At 37.8% G+C, this 23,593-nt stretch overlaps 1 protein-coding gene across 4 annotated transcripts in view; it reads left to right on the top strand.

The window, feature by feature from the left end:
* Positions 1 to 23,340, top strand: part of BABAM2 (BRISC and BRCA1 A complex member 2) — a 161,189-nt gene extending 137,849 nt beyond the window's left edge. For all 4 annotated transcript variants that reach the window (XM_090135185.1, XM_090135184.1, XM_031594460.2 and 1 more), the window contains 2 exons: positions 1,682 to 1,835; positions 20,770 to 23,340. In XM_090135185.1, coding sequence (XP_089991311.1) covers positions 1,682 to 1,835; positions 20,770 to 20,833 — 218 coding nt within the window. In that variant the 3' untranslated portion in view covers positions 20,834 to 23,340. The remainder of the gene's footprint in view (positions 1 to 1,681; positions 1,836 to 20,769) is intronic.
* The last annotated feature ends 253 nt before the right edge of the window (positions 23,341 to 23,593 follow it).

Here is a 23,593-nt window from a genome sequence, read left to right as displayed (position 1 = left end):
TGAGGGGAGGAGAGATCTTGCTTACTGGTAGACAGCCTCAATATGCCAGTGTTTTTCAGGGATATTACTGAATAATCGTGTTACAAAGAGGAATTTGACAGAATAATCTTGGAGTCTAACCTTTGTTACATCAGTGATCTGCCCTTAAATTAGCAGAACTCTGCCCGTGTCATTACTGTTTAAATATCTGCTGGAAGCTGCTGTGTGAGCTGAGTCACCGGGGCTTGGGGAGTTGTCACGTGTAGCTCAGGCACCGGGTCACAAACAGTGTGATCATAAGTGATTTGTTTTATTTTGAGACTGCAGCTGGAATATCACACCCAGCTTCGTGTACTTCATTACTATGAACTCATTTACTTGCAGAGCTTGGAGAGTAACTTAGGGGAAAGGGAGTTGTGGTTTGGCTGATGCGCATCCAAGTATTCAGACACGGTTAGAAAAAATGAAGGAACTAGTAGGATGATAGAAGGGAACTTAAAAAGAGGGAAATTTTTCTTATGCTGATCTCAGTCCATGAACAGTGATCTGAAAGGAAGCACTGGAATCTCTGTTCCATGAAGTATTTTAAAAGTAGAAAATGATGAATTACCAAGTGCACTGGAGGGGAGATCCTGTGCTGCCTGTGAGTGAGTTCAGGCCTATCATGTTCCTTTTTCTTTCTTAAAATTCTGTTTGTAGTGATTCTGCTCCTTGTTTTGGTTCCTATTTCGGCTATTGCCTTTTTAGTAACTTGGGTTTCTTTCCTTCTCTTTAAGGACTACAAAGTGACAAATAGACCAAACACAGAAACCAAGTTTGTTTGAATGAATTATAATCTTACTAATTTATTTCACTCATTGCTGTGCCAAATAAGAAAAACAGCCGAAGACTTACATGGAACTGCTGCACAATTGGAGTATTTTTCCACTGTTGTGATTTCCAGAATAGCAGCGTGGAGGATAACAGAGTATAATCATAGCTACTTTCTAAATGAAGTCTACAACTTTAAAAATACACATTTACCTGTTAATTTTTGTGTTAGATTAGAATGCTAATGTAAAGGAGTGTTGAATAACTCACTTGAACTACACATTTCTAAAGCCTTCTGAAATTAAATGTGGACCAAGAAATCTTAAGCATAAATGCAACAATGAAAAAGCTAAGCTAAAAAATAGTTTCAAACCTCGTTATTAAACTGTTGCAGACTATTTTATTGTTCTGCCAGAGGAAGAGGATCATGAGACGGTGATAAGCAAAGGGAACTAAAAGGTTCTGATTTTTATTTTTAGTGAGATATTTTTGGTATTAATGACTTTGCAGTGTGTTTTTGGTTTTGTGGGGCTTTTTTTGTCTAACAGATGACTGCAAATTGAGGTCTGTTTTAACTCGTGACTGAATCTTTCTGCATCCTTTATCAAATCACTTAACCACTTTAAGTCTCAGGCAGATAATTAACATAGAAATACACTGGCTAACCAATTTTAAACTATATTTTATGTGGAAATGTATTAGTAAAGCAATATGAGGGAATCATAATTTAAAGAATTACAGAAGTATATGCTTGAAGCAGTAACCACTTTGTCCTTTTCTATCACCTTTGAATCAATAGAAAAGAATGATATATTCCCTGTAAAAAACAAACAAACAAAGAGTAACACAATGTATATATTTTTATGACCCTCTTTTTTTTTTTTTATTCCAGTTGACCTGCCCCTGTACTTTCCTCGAGACCAGCCAACCCTAACCTTTCAGTCCGTCTACCACTTCACTAACAGTGGGCAGCTGTACTCCCAGGCCCAGAAGAACTACCCGTATAGCCCACGCTGGGATGGCAATGAAATGGCCAAGAGAGCAAAGTAAGTCAGGTTGCTGTTCTGCTACATGGTCTTCCGGTGATGGAAATTTCACAGGTGTAACTGTATGTTTCCATCATTCTGCAAGCTAAAGCTGTTTTTGTTCTACTGTAGTCCTAGTATTCCCCCTGTATGAGTCCAGACAGACACCTTATTAATCATGCTTATAACACGAGTTCTAGTGGACTGATCAAAACAAGACTCTTCTGCTAGGCACTGTAGAGAGACAGAGTAGTGACAGTCTCTGCTCCAAAGAGCTTCCAATCCAAATAGACAAGATAGCCTACAGCAGGATAATCTGCATGATAGCAGTCAGTCAAAGTAGTGCCTTGGTTTTGTGTTGGTGTATGGGGCACCCTGGAGGGAAGCATGTGAGATGGAAAGAGGGAGGAAGAAAAACCTGAAAGATATGCTCTTAAAAAAAGGCACAGAAGGAGATAGAGCAAACCAGTTATCCAGCATAGTAGACAGTCCTGCCAGAACTTGAGAACGTTACCCGAAAGTTTGAAGACTTCTTTTTTTGTTTCTTTGTTTTTAGTTTTCTGCTTTTCCTCTACAGTTTTTTCTGCAAGCCTTGATTTCAGCATGGGTAAATCTCACTTTGGTCCTAGTATCCCTTGTAATTTAACGTGACAGGACAGCATCTCCAGAGTGGTTCTGTTTCAAGGATAAGTTTGTGTGGGCAGCAGTGCTTCCTTTGCATGCTGTGTGTTATTTCTGTCTTTTAAAGAAGCTGAAGAGATTTCACCTGGATGGAGAAATGTCAGTAGTGGCCTTATTGCTGAATTTAGATTTTGCTAAATGTACAAATATAGCAACAGCAACAAATTTAAGCAAGCTGATTATCAATTGTCAGCACAGAAGTCCTCAAAGTGTATAAATAATAAAGCATATCAAAGTTAATGTTTTGACTGACAATCAGAAGATTAAATTAAATTAGCAAAGATGCATCAATAAGAGTCAAATGAAAACAGTTCAAGCTCAGTAAATCAAACGAATGGCATGGTCAGAGACTGATTGTAATTTGGAAATGATGGAAGCAAATAATAAATGACTGAAGCATTTGCAGATTTTCTAATTTTAATTGTATGGAGAACATCAAGTGACATCCAATTTTGGATTTTGATGCATTGTAGTAGAAACTTTTTAGTTTGATAGTAATTGGTTTTAATACCGTATTGTCTAGGAGAGCCATTTCTTGATCAAGTGTGATTTGTTTCTTTCTTTTTTTTTTTTTTTTCCTAGCAGAACACTATGTGTATTTTGTTTTGAAGGAAAAGAAACAGTAACTGGAAGCATCAGTGTGGCTTGTTTTTGTACTGCAGAAATGCTTGATTGTATAGTCAAAAAGATGCACTTATTTTGCATCTGGAAGCTTACAAGTATCTATGTTCTGTCTGCTAAGTGCATTCATTTATGAGTGGGTGTGTACAAATGGACTTCTCTGCCCTGCACTTGAAATTTAGAAGTACTATAACAGTACTTTTAGAAGCACTAAATGTGTACACTTACTATCACATGTACATTTTTTGAGGTTATTCGCTCTTACGTTTGAGCCTTTCCATTTAAGCTTTGTACTGGGTACATAATCTGAGAAAGATGATGAGAAGCGGGGGAAGAAAGCATGCTGCAGTGTCTGAAATAACCATCACTGAGCTGCAAAGAGACGGAGAAGCTGCTCTAGTTAAAAGCGCTTTGCTTGCAGGAACAGCTAGTGAATCCTGAGCAAGTACCAGAAATAAAACTACAGCAGGAAAACTATGATGTTATAATGCGTGTTAGCATATTTTAAGAAATATTTTTAACACAATTTAGTACTTATGTAAATATTGTCTAAAATATTTTCTGGGGCTTCTTAGAATAGATAAGCGTGTTTCATCACAAACAAAGATTTTTTCATTCTATTTTATTTTTGTCATAGCTGCGTTACAGACCGAGTATATGGGAATATATGTAGGTGTATATGGGAAAGTGTTCTAATTAAACATATAGTTCAAACACCAACTCAATTCATCCCCAGTAAAAAAAAGAAGAATATATGACGCAGCCTCCTAAAGCTCAGCTGAAGTAAATTTAGCCCTGGATAAATCAAGGAAAACTTTTTTGTGCTTTTAAGTGCTGTCTGTTCATTAGGTTTCACTTAATATGTAGTCTTTCCCTCTCAGCTGAATGGTTACTCAAGTGCTTGGCATCCTTTGGGACAAAATAACTCTGTTTATCTTTCTAGCCCTACTGTTCCAGGGCCACTGGACCTTCCACTTGATGTTCTGGAGTCTGACCAAATTCTCCACCCTTATTCTCAGTCACTTGAGTGGTCATTTTACACTATTTTCCTCACTGCAGCCTAAGACGCTGTTAAGGTTTTGCTTGCTGGTGTAGCAGCTGCGTTCATTAGCTGTCCAGTCATGTTCTGAGGCATGTAGACCACATTGTTTTGTAGGGTGTAGAAGCACCACCAATCTCACAGAGATTTCCACATCCTTGGTTGGCAAACCCTGCCTCTGATTTCAGCAGCTGCAGGCAGCCTGCTTATTCGTGGGCAGAGCTGTCAGAAGTTCATGCCAAAGGGACATTGATTCTGTGCCCAGCTTTCTCCCAGTTTTGTTTTGTTTTTCCAACAGGTGAGCCCATCCGGTTCCTTCAACTCAGGGGCTAAACTTGAAAGTCTCGGTATCCTTGCTTATCTTCATGGCCCCTGAGCAGATGTAGGCATCTCTTTTGAAGTTAGGACTTAACCCTTTACTGTAGCCCTGAGACAATCAGTAGTAATTACAAGTAAGGGCAAAATTATTACCCTAAAAAGTATACATATAGTTGTAGACTGTATGCATTCTTAGACACTTATCACCTAAATCTAAAAGGCAAATTCTCAAATCAGAATATCAGCTTTAGCAGAATCTTTTTTTATTCTCACAGAATCATAGAAAAAAGTGCTCATCTTCATTCAGACATAATTGGACCAATTTTTGCTTGTCTGATAAACTTCATGTGATTGAGTTTCTCTGTCTCTTAGGCAGTTTTTAGGCCTAAGAGGCACCTGACTCCTTTGAGGCTCCTGGCTTAGATTTCTCACTAAGAGAGAGTGTCTGGTGATTGAAGCTTGCTATTGTCTATGCCAAGGGATTGCCCTCTGGCTTGATTTAATTCTAGGAAACGAATCACGTCCTGGTTAAATAGTGTGATTGCAAATGCCTCCTGATTTCTCATTTCTCAATTGAACACTAAAATTTAACCTGTTTCTCCAGCTAGAAACAGCGAAACGAAAAATACTAAGATTCTCTTATAGGCTGCCAAGATACCATTTCCTCCCAGTTCCCATCTCAGGCTCTGCCTCTTAAAGGTCATTTGTTTATATGGCTGTGGCCTCCTGCGTAAGCAGCTTCTCCAAAAGATTTTGTCCTAAAATACAATAGCAAGCCTAAGAAAATACAGTAAATTATGGAAAGTTAGCAGCCTTGTTTGTGGTGTACGTGTGAAGTAAAACATCTCTGTGTGGTTTCCATGGGAAAGCTCTCTTGTTTTTTGCTTAAATAGGCATTCAAGTGCACATAAATGGAGCCTTTAAAAAGCATGCAGACTCGAAGCCTGGGATTTTATGAAGGAATACAGTAAATAAAGCCTGTTTGTTTATACAAATTAAGTTCAGTTCTTAAGATGCACTCTGGCCCAATTTCTGTCCGACCTAGTTCTGCTCTGTAGACCTAGGTTACAGTTCAGGGAGAGCAAGTTAGGACTCAGTTTACTCTTTTATCCTACATAAACCCACCTACACATCATTAAAAATAGCAAGAGGTGGAAAACAATAATGTGGTATCACAATAAGAAGTCATTCTCAGGGCTCAGATTCTTTTTCTTAGCTTGGCTGACAAAACTGTTTTCTGAATGACATTATTGTCACTGGCCATTCATTGGTGTTCTCAGCTTTTGGTGTTAAATCTACATATCACTCAATGCTCTGCAAGGGTAAAAGCTTGAAAGGGCTCAAGTATTCTCATATGTATGTTGGCTGTTGCTTTGCCATAAGGTCAAGTGCAATTTAAGTCTATATGCAGATGCATCTTGCATGAGCTTTGCATGCATCATCAGCGCTGCTGCAGCTCTAGTTCATGCTCACCACAACCATGCTATGATCACTAAGTGTCAAGCTGGGGCACTGGGCCATAGCATTTTCATCCTCATCAATAGCTTTTCCTTGAATATCATAACATGAGAAGATGTGTGTTATGTGAAGATGCTAGTAGCTATTTGGCTGAGATGTGTTTGCTTTAAGCATTAATGTTCCCTTGTATGGAGAGGAAGTATATCTTTTTAGTCTAATAAAAGAATATTTGAATACAGGGGACAATTTAGGGGCCTAAGGGCCCATCCTCATGTAGTTGTTTAGACAAACTCAGTTGTAATATGTCAAAGGTTTGCTGTTGCATTCAGTATATTTTGAGTGCCCTAATATTGTTTTTAAGTGATATTCACTTGTTTCTTAACTCATCCATTTTTAATTGAGAATTCTTCCCCATTTAAATGGAATATCAGTGGATACATCTCGCATTTTGTTAAAGTAACAGGTTTCTCTTTCCTTTGAAAGTATTGTTCTCTACCTACAATGCCTTGGATCTCACTGTATGAAGTTTACATGTAAACATTGCATCATTTTTGTAATCTCTGCTTGATAGGTATAATTAAGGTAGTAAATCATTTGTTATTATTCATTTTATATTTCAGTATTTTCCTTGCTTATTTGTAAACATAATACATTTTATTTGCATGTATTACATGATTGTTTCATGCACATTAGGGATTTTTAAAGAGTGGATTTCCAAAAATAAACTTATTGGCATTCATGTATGCTCTGCGCAGAAAGCTTTTTCCTTGTCTTTGGTTCTGTTGCATTTTACCTTAAAATAAAGTTTAGAGGGGAAAAAAAAAAAAAAAAAGAGGAGGAAAAGGAAGCACAACACATAGGGGACCTATCCTTCACTGTGCTTTTGTTTGTGTTTTCATGTCTGAAACATGAGGATTCTCTACAGAAAAGAGCAATGGCGTGTAAACTAAAAGGTTAGAAGCTGAGCTGGGTCACTTGTTTAATTTTTTTTGTTTTCAATAGAGTCTTGCATTAAAAATGTACAAAAGTGATTTCCTTGCCTGAAATCCAGCAGGGTAGACATTTTGTTGCCTCAGGTGGACTCTTTTTCAGAATACAATAGGGCCAATATGGTGTGACAGCCGTAGCAAGAAGAGATGTGTTGACCCAGCCATGTGAAGTTTACAGAGAAGTTAATTTGATTTCATAGACCATTAAATCAAAAGTCTTATTTTCTGTGGCAGTGTCAGCTGATCGGAATTATAAATGAAAAGCATGAAGGCAAATGGAGAAGATTGTATTATGTTATAATACTTAATGGTTGCACTAGTCCTTGTAACACATCCAGAGTTGATTTACCAGCAAACCTTAATAGTGATGTGATTTTGGTTGCAAGATAAAAAAGACAAATAATAATTAATAGAGCATTTAATTAGAATTTTTCCAGGATATTATTTTATTTTTACATTTTCCTCTGCGTACTCTGCACTGTACAGTGCATACACACGATAGTCACACTTATTGAGTCATATTTTTCATGTACTTTTCCTTAAATGTCTCCTTGGATAATTAAGTCTGACTCTTAAGATATGGTATGTTAGTTTCTGACAGGTGCCTGCCAGGGATCTTCAGTGCTGTCATGCATTATGTGGATTTCAGCCAAGACAGAGAAGGGCTTGGGTGTTTGTTTCTGGTCACTTCTCATTAAAGCTTTGACTGTGGGAAAAGAAAAACAGTGATTTGAAGATGAAGAGTATAGCTACTATAGGCAGTGCATAGAAGTAATTTTTCTGTTTTCATATAAATGTTACATGTATGTGGATATGAACTGTACGTACTTATGCTTTGATACGTATTAGGATTCCTTGTGTGTTGAGAATTGCACAGAATAGATTGGAGGAGTTTGCTTGGAAAAAAAGTGGAAAATAACAGCAACTTGTTGGAAAACAATGTACGTGGTTTGTAGATAACCAGGGTTGAGTGCTGTTCTAGAAATACTATGACCAACCAGCTGATTTATCTTCTTCAGAGAGCTTCTTTATGTACTTATCAAAGCTGCTAAATCTGTGTTAGATCCAGGAGTTATATTTAGGACCTGATACCAAAAATACCCTCCTTTAGAAAAAAGGGTAGAAAGAAATACATCATTCTGGAAGGAGGGGTTTAATAGCCCAGATAAATACTGCTACTTCATCAATTACAAAGTAAATAACTAAGTAAAAATAATATGTGAGCCTTATCCTCTTTTGAATAGTATTTGTAATTGCTGTGCTATTGCTAAACACAAAGAACGTTCATACTAAGTCGAACTCAACATCCAGTTAACCTAGGACCATGTTTCTGTCAATAGCCAATAGAAGATGCTTGTGGAAGTGCATGGAAAAGCATGTAGTGATATTTTCCTCATATATTCTAGCATATTTAAGGATTTCTACATCCAGAGTTGGTATATCTCTTTTTCATAGCCCCACTTAGTTTTTCTTCTGTTTGTCTATAAGTTTTTTGAACCCAAGTAAATTGTTAACATCATGAATTTCACAGAATTGCAGGGGCTGGAAGGGACCTCAAGAGATCATGCAATCCAACCCCCTACTGAAACAGGTACCCTACGATAGATTACATAGGCAGGCATCCAGACAGATCTTGAACTTCTCCATAAAAGAAGATTCCACAGCCTCTCTGAGCAACCTGTTCCAGTGCTCTGTCACTCTCACCATAAAGAAGTTCTTCAACGGAACTTCCTATGTCCAAGTTTTAGGCCATTGCTCCTTCTCCTCTTGCTGTGTACCACCAAGAAGAGCCTGGTCTCACCCATTTGCCTCCCACCTCCCTTGAGATATTTATAAACATTAATCAGGTCCCCTCTCAGTCTTCTTTTCCCCAGGCTGAACAGACCCAGGCTACTTAGCCATTCCTTGTATGGGAGATGCTCCAGGCTCTTTATCATCTTGGAACAATTCAGTGGAAAGGGATTGCACAGATCAGCAAGATTTTCTGTGAAGAAACAGTTCTGTCAACTTCTTGCATTCCTACCTCCTGGTAGGTCTGGTTGTTACTCCCTAACTCTTGTATCTAAAAAGGGAGCAAAAAAAGTTAATCTCTACTGATCTCCCCAATAAATCATGATCTCATGAGCCTTTTCACACCTCATATGTCACAGGTTCTCCTAGTCTGCTCACTCTTTCCTTCTACGGAAAGAAAACTGCCAATATTTCTGATTACCTTCATAATCCTTATACTTTTACTATTTATTGTATTCTTTCTGTGATAGGAGACTGCATGTTAATCACAGCATGTTCATCATATATTTGAATGGTGATGTAGTCATATTGTCTGGTTTGCTATTTATTCTATTTGCTTTCCTTTGTGCTGAGCTTATGCTGATGTTTTAACACCGAGATCACTATTACCTGCACTTCAAAGCCCTTGTTCTGTGTGTATGTAAAATTAAGAGTTTTTTCCTTGCATATCTACCTGTTGGTACTGAAATTTTGCTTGATATTTTATGGTCTAGTCTCCCATTACAGTATGAACCATCTGCAGCTTCTCATAACGGATTGTCATTTTTCTTCCTCTGATTGAATTAGCAAACTTTGCCATCTTCTTTTGCTCATTTTTGCAGATTGTGTGGGAATATGTTGAGCAATAGAGGTCAAAACACCTACTTCTAGCACAGTTCTCAGGTATCTTCACCCTAACAGTACTCATCATTCATTCCTATCTTTTTTCTTACTTATCTTGACTTGCTATTTATCTTTTCTCCTGCTCTGGTAATTCGGTTTTTCAAACACTACTGAAAAACTTTTCTCAAATACCTGTTGGAAAGCCAGGCACCGTTCATCATTGGGCTCTTTCTTGTCCACGTGTTTTTCATGCCTTTAGAAGATAAGAGATCTGTGAAGCACAAGTTAAACTCCTACCCAATATATCGTATTTATTCAATTCCACTACGTCTAGGCTTTTTATAATTTTATAGTTTCTTAAAATAGTTCCTACCAATTTGTAAGGCACAGACATGACATTTACTAGTCCACAGCTCCCCTTAGCTCAGACCTTTTTTTAATTGACATCACACTTCTCCGGTACCAAGCTGTTTTAAACAGGAGGTTATAAGTTATTTGAACGTTTAACTTTCTCACACTTGAGTTTCTTCAGAACACTTGGGTGTGAATATCATCTGTGCCTGCTGATTTGCGGGTGTGTGTTTTGTTGATTTGTTCTTTACCTTTTTGGCTGTCATTTCTGCATGAGTCAAATCTTTCAGTATGTCCCTTATAAAGAACTATTCTGGTGTAGCAGTCTTTTTGAGCACCTTCATGGTGAACTTGGATGCAAAAAGTTTCATTTATTCTTTGTGACTTCGTTTCTTCTAAGCATTCTTGTTATTTTTTGAATGGCTTTTGTACTACTTGACAAGTTTTATTTGGAGGGGGTCAGCTCGTTTGTCCTTCACTCACATTCAATTTTAGTCTGCATTATTCTGCTTTTACACAAAAGTGTAGAGTTTGTTGCTGTTTTCCCCATTTGGAGAGATCTGTAACCTTTGGAGAACTGTATCTTGCTTCCAGTAGGCAAGCACATATCTTACAAACAGAGAAGGGAAGAGAAATAGCTTCTTTAACATGTTTTTTATAATCACAGCTGTATGGCATCTCACTTTCCTTCTGACTGAGTTGTCTTAATGAATATCCAGGGAAGGTTCTCCTATGTTTTGGTATGTTGCCTTCGCCCCCCTTTGATAAGCGATCTGGCAAAGCAGAGAGGACGGCATGATGAAATCACTACTTTCACCTGCTAGCAAACTTTGGTTTTGGGGATGCTTGTTGTCAGACTTGTTACAGATGGATCTGTGGTGTAATCTTTCATCTCTGCCTCTGAAGTACAAGTAAGGGATTCAATAATTTCTTAAGGATCACTCAGGTTATATTATTATTTCTGTGATCTCCTCTCTTCTTGAATCGATGTTTGTCATCTTGCCTTGCAAGCCTCACTCCTGAGTGTGGTGTTGCCCAGATTTTTCTGTTCTCTACTACTTCTTATATTGTTTCTGCTTTTCCCCCTCATTTCATCTCATTCTTCACGTGCCCTTACAAGAGGTTCTTAGTTCCATCTGGCCTCCAAATCTACTAAATAATTTAGTAAAAAATAGTTCTGCATCAGTATAGTTCAGTATGCACTTGCATAACCTGTATAGGAGGAAATAGGAAGAGTCTTAAGTAAACGATATCTCTTTAAGAAGTTAACCTTTACCTGAAGTGGAAAAATAAGGCTGTGGCACTTCAGCAAACAGGAAAAATAGAGCAGGCTGTCACACAGCGACTGGAAATTTCTCATGAATTAGTACTGTATTTAAAAAGACTATATGAAGTTGATTTTTTCCGTGATGTCCTTGGAATATCATTCTCATGATCCAGGGACAAGGAAATGGGGTGGCTGTGCTGTGACAGAAAGATTCCAGTGCTCCTGTCTCCACAGATACTCGGTATCCTGAGCACTGAGTTAGCCCTGAGGGAAGTTCAGAAAGCAGAAGCACAGTTGCTATGATCTAAGACCACAAGCCTTCATCTGACTGAAGCAAGTCTATTTATGTACATTGTGGAGAAGGTGAAGGAAGTGTTTATCTCTTGAACTGTTGAGCAGAAGGCATTGATGAAACTATTTTAGAGTTTCTTTTTGCTGTATCTGTTTTGGGACACTTAGAGCTGCTGTGTCTGTGGGGTATTTCTGTGCAGTGTGCTTGTGTAAATTCACACACATCTGTATCAGAAACCTGCAAGAGAATAAAACTCAAACTCTTGATTTCCATGTGATTCAAAACAGCCTGCATGTTTTGATACTGAAGTCAGCTGATCGTCTCCAGTAGCTTTAATTTCCTTCTCTAATTGTCAGTAAAGGTCCAAGCCTTTGAGAACATGGATATTCTTGGAACCAAAGTTATCTTTTGCAAAGTGGCAGCCCTACTTACACTGTTTCTCTACATTAAACATTAATTGCCAGTCTACATAATGATCTGCAGTGCTGTCTCCGCAGCAGTTCCCTCAAATTCCCTTCCTTTACATATTTGCCTTCAGTCAGGTTGTTATATTTATGGCTGTTTTGTTATTTGAGCAGATTGTCTACATTTGTTTTCCTTCATGCTGTTAGGCAGCAAAGTTGTCTTATTTCTTTTAGCAGAGCTACACTGAATTCTTGACTTTATTTATAAAATCAATATCATAATCTTTTGGAACAGAGATACAAATGGAATGTAGGACCATTTATTTTTTTTAATCTCTGTTTGCTTCATAAGGAGTAAAGCCACCTGTTATTTCTGTAATCAGCAAACCATTGAAAAATATGTCTAAATATAACTATTTCCTGCACCTTTCTATGCAATTTGAATTAAAAATGACAATAACTCCAAAAAGAAGTCCTGAAGGAGAAAGGTATTGCTAGTAAAACACAGAAAACAGCATTCTGGAGTGAAGTTTAATGTTTAAATTTCACATACATACTTAGTTTCACTAGTTCTACTACATCCATTTCCTGTTATGTTTTCGGTTGCACGTTTTGTTTTCAATTTTGCAGACAATTTTCTGTCATGTAGTATTACAGCCCACACTGAAGGCAGCAATATTTCTTAAAAACCCGAGTTCTGACAGATTTTGTTACTTGGCCCACTGTGGACTTCCAGCTCTATTGGTTCCTGATTACTGTCCTATCCATTAAACTAAATGCAGTCAGTGTTTTTGTGTAGATTGGCAGGTAAAAGTGGTCATAGATATTTACTCAAGTCTTTGTAGGGAAATTAGTGCAAAAGGAAAAAGGCTGGGAACAAAAGCATAAAGATAGGAACACAAGAAGAGGAAGAGAGATTATTTGATGATTTCTTTTGGCACCCAGGAAAAAATTGCTAGCGGCATAATGGCATTGTGCACTAAATCTTTGTGAGTTTAGCCAATTACAGTAGCAGTAATTTAAGAGCTATTGTTTTGCTGTTGTATAAACACTTGAGATGTTTGCTTGGCATTGCCGATTTTGGAGATGCATAAAGTGAAGAACTGTAGGCATTGTTTCACACAAAAGCAAAATCTTTGCTATAGATAAAGCTTCGAAGTAAGGAAATTATAAACCACAACCTGAAGAACACAGCTTCGAGAAGCTTGGTTCAGAAACATGAAGATAGGCCTTGTATCACTACGTACATTTTAAGTGATAAAGAAGTCCTGGAAGGTATCTTTATTGTTCTACAGCTGTGCTTGGAAAAGTGATGATTTTCATATTCAAATGACGATTTAGAATTTCGGTTGCCTTCTGGGTGTCTGGTGCATGCCATGGGCCTGGCTTTTGTTAGTTACTGAGCCTTTGCCACATGGAGAGTGTCCACTTTGTGGGTCTGCCTGTTAGAGTGTGGTTCAAACTACATAACCAAAAAGCATTGTGCTGGGAAGTATTTTCCACTTAAATTGTTCTAGCATCTGGGATCTGCAGAGTCAGATCATTTGTTCTAACAGCAGTTTTCTTCTAATAACTGTCATAAAGTGTCTAGCACAGAATTAATCATCTGTTACTCTATTGTCAGAAGAAAGCAAGGAGACTGAGTTATGCTGATCTGTTCTGAGTGCTTGTATGTCTTTACCCTTGTGAGGATTGCTGTGTAAATGCCCGTGAATAAAGAGACAACATAACATGGTTCGCCCAATTAAAATGTTTTTAATGCATTGTATGCAGTAAAAATAGCAAAGATGCTGAAATGCCTCACATCTGAGTTTAAAAGGACAAAAATCTATGCCGATATGAGGCCTATTAGAAGATTGGTCTTGCAGAAGATTTCAGCGCTGTTTTTCAGTCATTGTTAAATGAAAGCCATAGAGATGCAGAAGGATAAGTATAACCACTCATGTAAAGTTAAGGATGTAATGAGCACTCATATGAAATATGACCTAAATTCCACTAGTGAAATTAGAGTAGCAATTTATTAATTTAAGTTCCTTTTGTTAATTAGTACTGATGGTGTTGAATTGGATAGCTGCTGACAAACGGAATTTAGAAAGAGAGCATTTAAAAAAGAGAAAAAAAGTATGAGCAACTTTGACTGTTTCCTGTTATAAACAGAACACCAAATTGTACCATTCGGAGAGTTGTGGTAAATATATTCTGCATGGGAGATTAATTATTAGAGGCTCCGTGAAACAAACCAGCTGGCTGTGCCTGTGTAGTCACGGGAGGACAAATCCTGTTGTCTGGCACCCAGAAAGGATTGTTGTAGGTGTTCAGTATTTTCAAAACAAGTTTTCATTGTGTCAGAACAAGTTGCAACAGGAATATAAGAACACAAAGGCACGCTACATATGTATTTATACTCCATGCAAGCACTTTGTACTTCAAAAAGTGAATAATCAGGTGACGTTGATAAAGCCTGGAGAAATTCTTTTATAATTCTAATACGGCTGTGCTGTTGAAATAATTTATATAATAAGATTTTATTGCAAAGTGTCAGCATAATAATACTAGTCTGGGAGGAATAGGTCAAAGACATCACTGAGCCTCAGGCTGTCCCTTACTCTGACCTACGCCCATCTTAGTTCCTGTTTTCACCTAATTCAGTTGGAAGAGGGTACAGCGATGCTGTTCTAACTAATTTATGGAGATCACTTGTCTTTGGACGGGATTTATTTTCTGTCAGGTTTCTGTGGCTTTGAAGAAACTTGTAGATGTCTTGCAGCAGTTCCTCTATGGTGCAGGAGGAAAGAAATATGAGATGCAAAATTATGCAAATCATAAAGTTGCATCTCCTCTAAAAGAAATGGGCAGTAGCTGAGGTAATTGCCTGGGAGTCTAAGCTATCTAAGTATCTAATACAGCTGAAAGGGGTGTAATTTAGTCCTCTCCTCAGTCCCAGGATAAGTAATTGCTTTTGTAGAATATCCTAACATAAACTCACTGTTAATCTCCCCAGCTAAAGGAGACCAAGGAGCAGTGCTGAGGAGAAAGGTGTCCTTGCCACAGATCCAATTCCAGAATACCCAAAAGGGTTGTGTACAACTGTTCCAAGGTCCACATAACTATAGAGTACATGCCCCTAATTAGATATATTAGCTTGAAAAGTTTATTCTTAAAACCAATAATGGAAACCCACCCCCCGCTCCCAGTACAACAACTTGAGGCAGCCTTCTGATGAGAGGTGATGCAATACATGCACATGGTATGGTGAGAGAAAGTAATAGCAGGCCATGTATCTTTATGAAAAGATCAGGATTTTCAATCAGAGGCTTTCAATTTCAAGTGAAGAATGTACAAGGACAAAATACACTGTGCTGATGGTAGTCAGCACTACTGTACAGCTGAGTCTAATTGATATGGACAATCGAGATTACTTCCTTCCCTCATACCTTCCTTTCTTCAAATCATTTCTTAATGGAAAAGGCACTTGAAATTTGCACAGCCTGAGTTGAAACATGTAAGATACACGAGTGCAGGTACTGCTAGCATGGATGAATTTGAGACCAGATTGCTGGAAAACTTAGCACAATTTAAAAAGGAGGAGTTTAAGAGGCGTCTATTTTGTGAATGACTTAGGAAGATGATTCATCACCCCATGATGAACATCCTTGTCCCAGACACAAAAAGCAGAAATTTCAGTGGTATGGCATTTTGCATGCTTTTTTTTTTCTTCACAGTTTGAATCTGTGTTCTACTCACAATTTCCCACTTGGAGGTTTTAAAAGAAACACCTAGGTGACTCTTTTGCCATTATTGCGTAACAGTCAGTAATAAGAGCACTGTTGAATAGTTGGCCGTAACACCAGTAAAACAAAGACAATAGCAGAAGGAAAGAAGTGCATTCCAGTGGCAGAATGCTTTCACTGTAAAACTATGTGAGGTGTTTGATGGGAGATCACAACTGCATAGCTTCAAATCTTTGAGGAAGATTGTAGTACAGGACTCTGAAGACAAAGGGTGTTATCAAATGATCAGTGAAGGTTTTCTTCCAACAAAATTTTTAAAATTCAGCATTAAGTTACTCTGGAAAAACAATACTGTTAGAATGAATTTTCACAAAAGTGATGTAAATTCTGAGTCAAGTATGTCTTAAGCACTGCAAGCCCATACTCTTAGATTTAGACATGCACCAATCTATTTGGGCTTCTGGAGACCTTGTTAGTGTTTTATATCACTAGAAAACATGTAAACAACAAGTGATCCAATTCTACCTTCTTTTAGATACTTACCATTTACAATAGCCAGACTTTCTTTTTACTGGATAATAAGGTGAAGAAAAGGTAAGTGCTTTACTCTCAACAGATGTCCTTGAGCACAGCACCTGAAATTCAATGTACTATATCAAGTGCATATAGTTGTTAAGTACAGCAAAATTTGTTGTCTTGTGGAGTGCTGAAGAAAAATTTCCATAGAAAGCCCGTAAGTTGCTACCTTGAACTTGGCAAATGACCATTTGAGGGAACAAAAACAAATAGACAAAAAACAAAGGATTCTTACACTGAGACACTCAACAAAGAGTTAGACGTGTGCCTGTATGAGTATGAAGATTGGCACACACTCTAGGCTTAAAAGAAAGCAACTCTTTAAACACTGGTTAAGCTAAGATCTAAACCATTATGAGAGCGATGCAGAGCCATTGTACTCAACACTCACATATAGAATATCTGTGTAGTTGGTGCAAACCAGTTTCTGTGTGCTTGAAGGAACGTTTTATGCAGTTGTTCTTAGCTTGGTGTAAGGTCACTGTAACACAGACCCACTGAGAACATGGTGGAGTGAAGGAGGAGAGAGAAGGAACTCAGTGTTTCCCATAAAGGAGAAAAAGCATTGATGAAAAGCTGATTTCTGCCAAATGGGACAGTGTAGAAAAATAACAGAACAAGGAGCAAAGCTTGTTTTCTCCATCTTCAGTGTCATTCAGTAGGTACCCAAATTACTGAACCGTATTTAATAGCTGTTGTCTACAGATGATGAAGTTAGCAAGTGGATGTAAAAATAGCAATTTTGAAAACCTTCAGAGACGCTTAAAAGTATCTCACAGCATCAAGTCTGAAACACACAAAAAAAAGAGAGAGATTGGTATGTGGATTCCTGTGATGTGGCACAGAAGAAAGTCATTGAGGGTGTAAATTTATGTGAATATGTTTATATGAATAAGATATGAGGAATGAATCTTTTCCTAAGTTCATGTTTGCACTGAGTTTCTCTGTGCCTGTATGCACAAGAGAAAAATTGTAAGTGTTTTTATCATCTGGAAGCTTAAATGTTAAGGGAAGGAATAGTAGTCCATGTGAAAGAGGCCCTTGCCATCCAGTCTGTTATTGTCCTTTAGGAAAAAGTCTTGCATTTTTAAAAAGTAATTTCATGTAATGTAAAATAATATGTCCCCATCAGCATCCTGTCCCTGTGGACATGTGTGTACACTTTGACCTCAGCAGCAGTTGGTTGGTAAATGAAACTTGGCCATTGTCAGCCAGTAAGAGGTTTTTGTTCTCTTCCTACTTACCAGTAGTTTCTGTAGTTGACAAAAAATGTCATCAAATAAAAATATTTTAGTATAAGGTTTTGTCCCAAACTTAAGATTAAAAGAAAAAGCCCTTAAAAAAATGTTGCTTCAAAAATACAAAGAAAATGCAGTTGAAGCGTGAGTATACCTGCTATAGCAGTAGCACAATGCCTGCTGGAAGCAGAAATACCAGTGACTTATCCCATCATTCTTGCCATGGACAGGGTCCTTAGAAGAGATTACTTCTGCTAAGATGTTTATATTTCTGACTCCCTGCACACATGGCCTTGTCTGTGTAACTAGATGCATCATCTGTGATTTGCTGTACCACAGATAAGCAGGTTAATATCAAACTGACGGAATGTTTAGGCTTTTAGTTCCACAACCAGGACGTCTCTTCGCAGATCAATCCAAACCAAAGCACCTCATTCTTTTCCTTCTTATTCTGATGAAATGTCAGCATTTCCACAGAAAGGCACTCTGCTGGGCAAAACTGTAGTTTTCCATTGAAAAAGCCCCACAGTTTAAAAGGAAAATGTCCAGTGAATTCTAATAGCAAGTAGTGTCCCTGCTGCCTGTTCCACTCCTTCAAGCATACTCAAAATAAGCCTTGTTAATTTTGTATGCTCTCTAACATTTGCTATTCCCTCCCTGTATGTAACCATTACAAACATCAAAGCAGTTTAACCTACCTTCTCCTATTTCCCCTTCTTTGCTCTTCAGGTGATTAAAAACACTGCAGCTAATGTAATTGTATCAATTATATTGTACTTTTGGACTTCTTTGCAGGATCTTTTTCCTTTGCGTCTGTGATGAACCAGAGTTACCCAAACCTTTTATACAAAATCTGTGATATGTCTGTAACATGGAGAGGGGCAGCAGTGGAGGAATGCATCCTGGCAAAACATTTGGTGTTACACTTATTTCAGTCTGGGAAAGATCACAAAAAATAAGGACAGACTCGACCGTGTGCTTTAAAGTACAGAAAGAAAAAAATAGACATTTACAAATTATGAAGTACTGAAGTGATTTTTGCAGTATATATAACATCTCTGAGAAGCTCATATGAACTACCAGTGAAATAACATTCTCCTTGACGTAGTACGTTTGATGGGAATATAAGGAGGTGTTTGATTTAGTATTGCACCAAAGGGTACAGGCTTTACCGCAGGAAGCAGCAGACAGAAAGGATACTGGTGTAGATAATGATGGTGTGGGAGGCTGTCTGTGATATTCATGTTTGGAATGTATCTAGGAGAAAGGTGATTGAAATATAACATGGTAAATGTGGTGTTAATGCAAAGCACTGAAATGTTATAAAAGATATGTTTCAGAAAAGAAATAAAAGTTAGGAAAAATACTGCTTATTTCCATTTAATGATTAAGAATTTTTACAGTTTAGGAAAATGTAAGAGGGAAATTTTAAGTAACATTTACCAAGTCAGTGAGAAGAGCTCGTGCTTGGAAAAAGAGTCTGCAAAGAAGCTATCAAAGGGGAAGGAAGAAGCTACTTAAAATAAGCAAACGGAGGAAATGTAGTTAAATGTTAGGACAGATAGTGCAAGGAGAAATAAAAGGATGATAGATCCTGTGGTTAACAACGTGCAAGTGATGCTACTTGAGCTGGCAACATGATGAAGTGTTGATCAGACCATACAGAGGCTATTTTGTATATTGTCAAATGTATTTTGTAAAAACACAAATAGAGAATTTGCACTCAACTCCTAAAATCAAATTATTAATGTACCTCTTTAGCTGCTTTATGTATGCATGTGCCAGTACAAACAGCCACTTTTGTGGGCATAATTTATGAAGGCCACTTTTTGAACTTCGATTCAATAAATCAAAGCGTGTTCTATAAATACCCAGAACAATCTGTGTATGCTATAAAATGTGTGTACTGGTTGCCTCTCATTTCTTTTCCATTCCTGGCCTCGACTCCTCAGTCCAGAAATGCTTCTACTTTATATTGCTCTCTTAACCTTTGGACGGCGTCTCGTGTGTGTTTACAGCTTTTGTACAAAAGCTGACTGTAGCTATTTTTTTTTTTTTAATTAATCTGCCAGGCACAGCGTCACAAAGAGAGGGAAATGTTCTATTTTGTGATCTTGCAACATTTTCAGATGTAAGGAGGTATTACTGGTGTTCAGTGATTGCCAAACCTTCGACACAAATCATAAAATACAGATCATGATTGACAGTGAAGACATTCAGCATATGATTACTTCAGGAGGTATATAAGCAGAGAATCTGGTAACATAATGAATGTGGCTGCAGCTGTTCTCAGGTTAGATTGTTCGTTTTTGGTGATAAAAACAGGAGTAGGGTCTTCTTGCATAGAAAGTTATGAAGATCAGTGACACAAACAGAAAACAAAGCGATGAAGTAGAGAAAGTTCAGTGAGGAAAGTAGCAGGCAAAAAGCAAAGACAGCATGATGAAGCAGTTTCTAATGTAACTTGCGAAGCAAAGGGTATCTTGGAAGCTCACGTGATGTGTTCAGTACACAGCTGAGTATTCTGGTGGGAATAAACTCAAAGGTACAATTCAAACTCAGTTTTGGATACTTTGGGTCAGCTCATTTTACAGATATACGAGTCACTCAGCTCTTTGTAAAGAAGGTATGCTGAGATCCAAAATACACACAGCACATCTTAATTTACAGAATAATATTACAAGTTTCAGTGTTTAATGAATGGAATTACAGTTCATCCAGAGTGTTAGTGTTTATTCTCTGTATCTTATATCAATAATGACTCTGTATTGCGTCAAGGGTTCTGTAGAGAGACAAAGTGCTTATCTTCTCCATACATTCTCGTGATTTTGCAGCTCATTGCTTTGGCTGTCTTTGGACCTTTGTTGCCATATGTGAAGTTTTCTTTAACGTAAAAATAACATTGTTATCCAAGAAATACGGTGAATGTCAATTGTATCAAAAATCTCTGATATGAAATGCTGCAGGCTGTGGTAACAACACTTTTGACTCTCCTAAGTGTTTCTCACTTCTAAGCCATTCAGAGGTATATTTTGCAGTGCATAAAAGGGTTTATTTCTGGAACTTTGCTCTGGATGAAGTATGGACACTGGATCAGACCATTCTGGCAGTTACGAGTCGCTAATGTTGACCACATTAAGAGGTGTGGCAACTTGTTAGTGCTAAGGCCACTGAAGAAAGAAGTAGTGCTGGATCTAGAAAGGTGAAGTATGTGTGTCTACTGCATACTAAAATATTGCAAGAAAAGCAGAACCCATTTATGAGATAATAATGGGCTGAACACAATAACTTTATGCTTGTCTGTGTTAAAACCTTGGCTACATACATATACCACATACTCCTTCCTAATCTTGAATTTTCTTTTTTTTTTTCACCAGGGCATATTTCAAAACATTTGTCCCTCAGTTCCAGGAGGCTGCATTCGCTAATGGAAAGCTTTAGGTAACCTCGGGCATTGAGATGATACTGGACAGATTCTTCCATCTATGCATGTCAGCACTCAAGTATTCCTGGAAATGGGCTGGACTGGCTTGATACTTTCTGGCCTCCTCAATAGTTTTGATAGCTTCATGTTTTGCCTGATTTATGAAACAATGACCTCAGCTAGCACGCTCAAAAATTTTACATTCATTGATTCCATTTGCCTCTGCCTCCGCCATTCCTTTATGTATCTACTGGATTAAATTTAAAAGTATGTGTTTTGATGTGGTAACGTTTTCTTGTGCCAACAATGTCCTATATGTTATGCCTTGTTTGCTTATCTTCAGATGGTGTTAATTGGATTTTTTTTCTACCAAAATATTGTGAGATTTGTCCATTTAATTGGAGTTAACATTTCCAGCTTATCCTAAGAAAATATAGTACTGCCGTATATACCAGAAATGCCTAATGGACTGTACAGTGCCATATTCTGCCTTGGCTGTTTGCATCTCACTGTGGTTGTTATTCTCACAGGTATGGATATGAGTTGCACAGTTCAATTCTCAGTGCCTTTCAAGTGGGTCTGATATTAATATGGCAGGGTTTTGGAAGGTTTTTTTATGTTTCAGTTGAAAGCTCATCTTATATTAAATGCTGTGCTTTTATGCTTTGTTTTTATTTCCAGTTGCACACTTTCAGTGTTTTTCTAATGAACTCCCTTTGCTTTTATGAAAAAGTTCTAGTGCTCCAGTACAAATGCTCAAAGAGCTCGTTCTATCAATCAGTATAACAAAATAATGCTCTTCCGAAGACCTGTAATTTTTCCAAGTAAGATAAATACTGCTAAGAAGCAAACTTTTGACAAATGAATGAAATACGTCTTGGAAAGTAACTGATGAATTAACGTGGGGTTATATATATTTAGCTTAATGCCTAATCTCAGTGTTTTCTCAGAAATAATTTTAAGTGTATATAACTGGAAGCATTACCTCCCCTAACTCTGAAATGCCAAATACAAAATTCCACCTATTCATCCTTTCTTTCGTGCTTGTGTCAGACGCACCAGTTAGGGCTAGCAGTCACCGTGTCACTTCCCAAATTAATCCATAAATAGACATGGGGGCTTTCCAGTAAGGAATGAAATTAACAGTCTGTGTTGCTTAAATGGCGCATGGAAAATGTGCCCTACTTCTGCTAAATATAAGGAACCAAATGAATGTTATGCGGATGATACAGTGGAACTGAAGAACATTTAATTTCAAATTGTTCACCTTATCACCACTGTCCACTCATATAATGGAACCCCATCCAATTAACTGATTGGCACTGTTCTCCTACCCTTTCTAAAACTTGTTATTTTATATTTAAATGAGCGCATTCCAGTGGAATGTCCACCTAGGGGATGTAGATGGGTTCTGAGCAGTGATGCTTAATAATTAAAAATTATGCAAATAAGTTGCCTCTAGAAACTACAGGTATTTTTAGCTATTTTATAGGCAAAATTGTAGTTTAATACTGAAGTTCTTGGCTGGAAGTTAAGCTGCAAACAAAATCAAAGGCGTTACTGCAAAGGGGGACGTGTTCTGTCCTGCGACCCATCTCCATGTGACTTGCTGCATTATCTGAGGGCTGTAAACAGCTCCAAAGGTCTGAGCTGAATTCTCCCTGTGGAGGCATTGCATTAGGCTTTTGTATGCAAACCAAGACATAGAGCAGATGTGGGCAATGGTTTTATGTGCTGAGCAAAACTGTAACTGAACAGCCTTAAATGACTGAAAATAGACTTTGATATGTTGGGACAATCTCAGATCTGTATTTCTTCAGGTAAAAATCGAAGAGTCACACATACTTGGGAATAAGCTAACTCTTGTGAATGGGAAGGGAGAAGGAGGATGGCTAGTGAAAAGCATTTGTTCTCACAACATTCAAAATCCCATAGAAACCATCTCTGGTACATTCAAGGAAAAAAGGAAGCACCCTTGAGTCAAATCTGTAGATTTATAGCACTGTATTTGATTCTGTGTCACACTGACCATTCCCATGAACACGGTGTTTGCTCTATATCGAATTGCCTGAGGGGCTCAGGTACTTTTAAAATCTTTTCAGAGCTTACCCTGATGCTTTCAAAGGCCAGCATTGCAACATGTTTCAGAAGTTCTGCTCTTCAGAAGTAATGTGCATTTTCAACCAAAAATGCTGCCTTCATCCCAGCCTAAGTATTCTGGACAAAGGACTGCTTTCTTACTGAGGTCTACATGGTCTACAAACTGTGTAAAGGAGGACTTTGAAGACAGAAAAAGCCTCAGTCAACAATTCTTTATGTTACTCCGTAACGCCATACCAACTTTTCACTAACATACGTGGAAATGAGCCAGTGCTTTCAGTTTAATTTTACCTCATCCTACAACTGGTAGTGTTTGGCAAAAAAAAGGTTAAGTAGAAGAATTGAGAGACTGAAGTGTTTCTGTGTGAGATAAAACCTGCACATCTTTCAGTTTTCAGGTTAGAATAAAGGCATTTTCCTTGAATTTGATGAACTTGTTCTTTATTTCAAAGTCATCCTGCACACTTTGATGCACGTGATGGTTTATGGAGCTCTTCTGGTGGTCTCAGAGAACTGTTCTGTGGGGATTAGCATTACAGGTGAGGCATCAGCAGGAAAGACATGGAAATGGGTGAGCTCTTCTGTTTGGAAGGAAGATTGCGTGGAAGTACTAAATCAGAAACGAGAGCTGGTTTGAATAATTTTATATCAGATAAAAAATATATTGGAGCAATTTA

The sequence above is a fragment of the Phasianus colchicus genome, chromosome 2 (assembly GCF_987193195.1).
Source record: "Phasianus colchicus chromosome 2, bPhaCol1.hap1.1, whole genome shotgun sequence".
NCBI classification, from domain to species: Eukaryota; Metazoa; Chordata; class Aves; order Galliformes; family Phasianidae; genus Phasianus; species Phasianus colchicus.
This window is presented reverse-complemented; position numbering and strand designations above follow the sequence as displayed.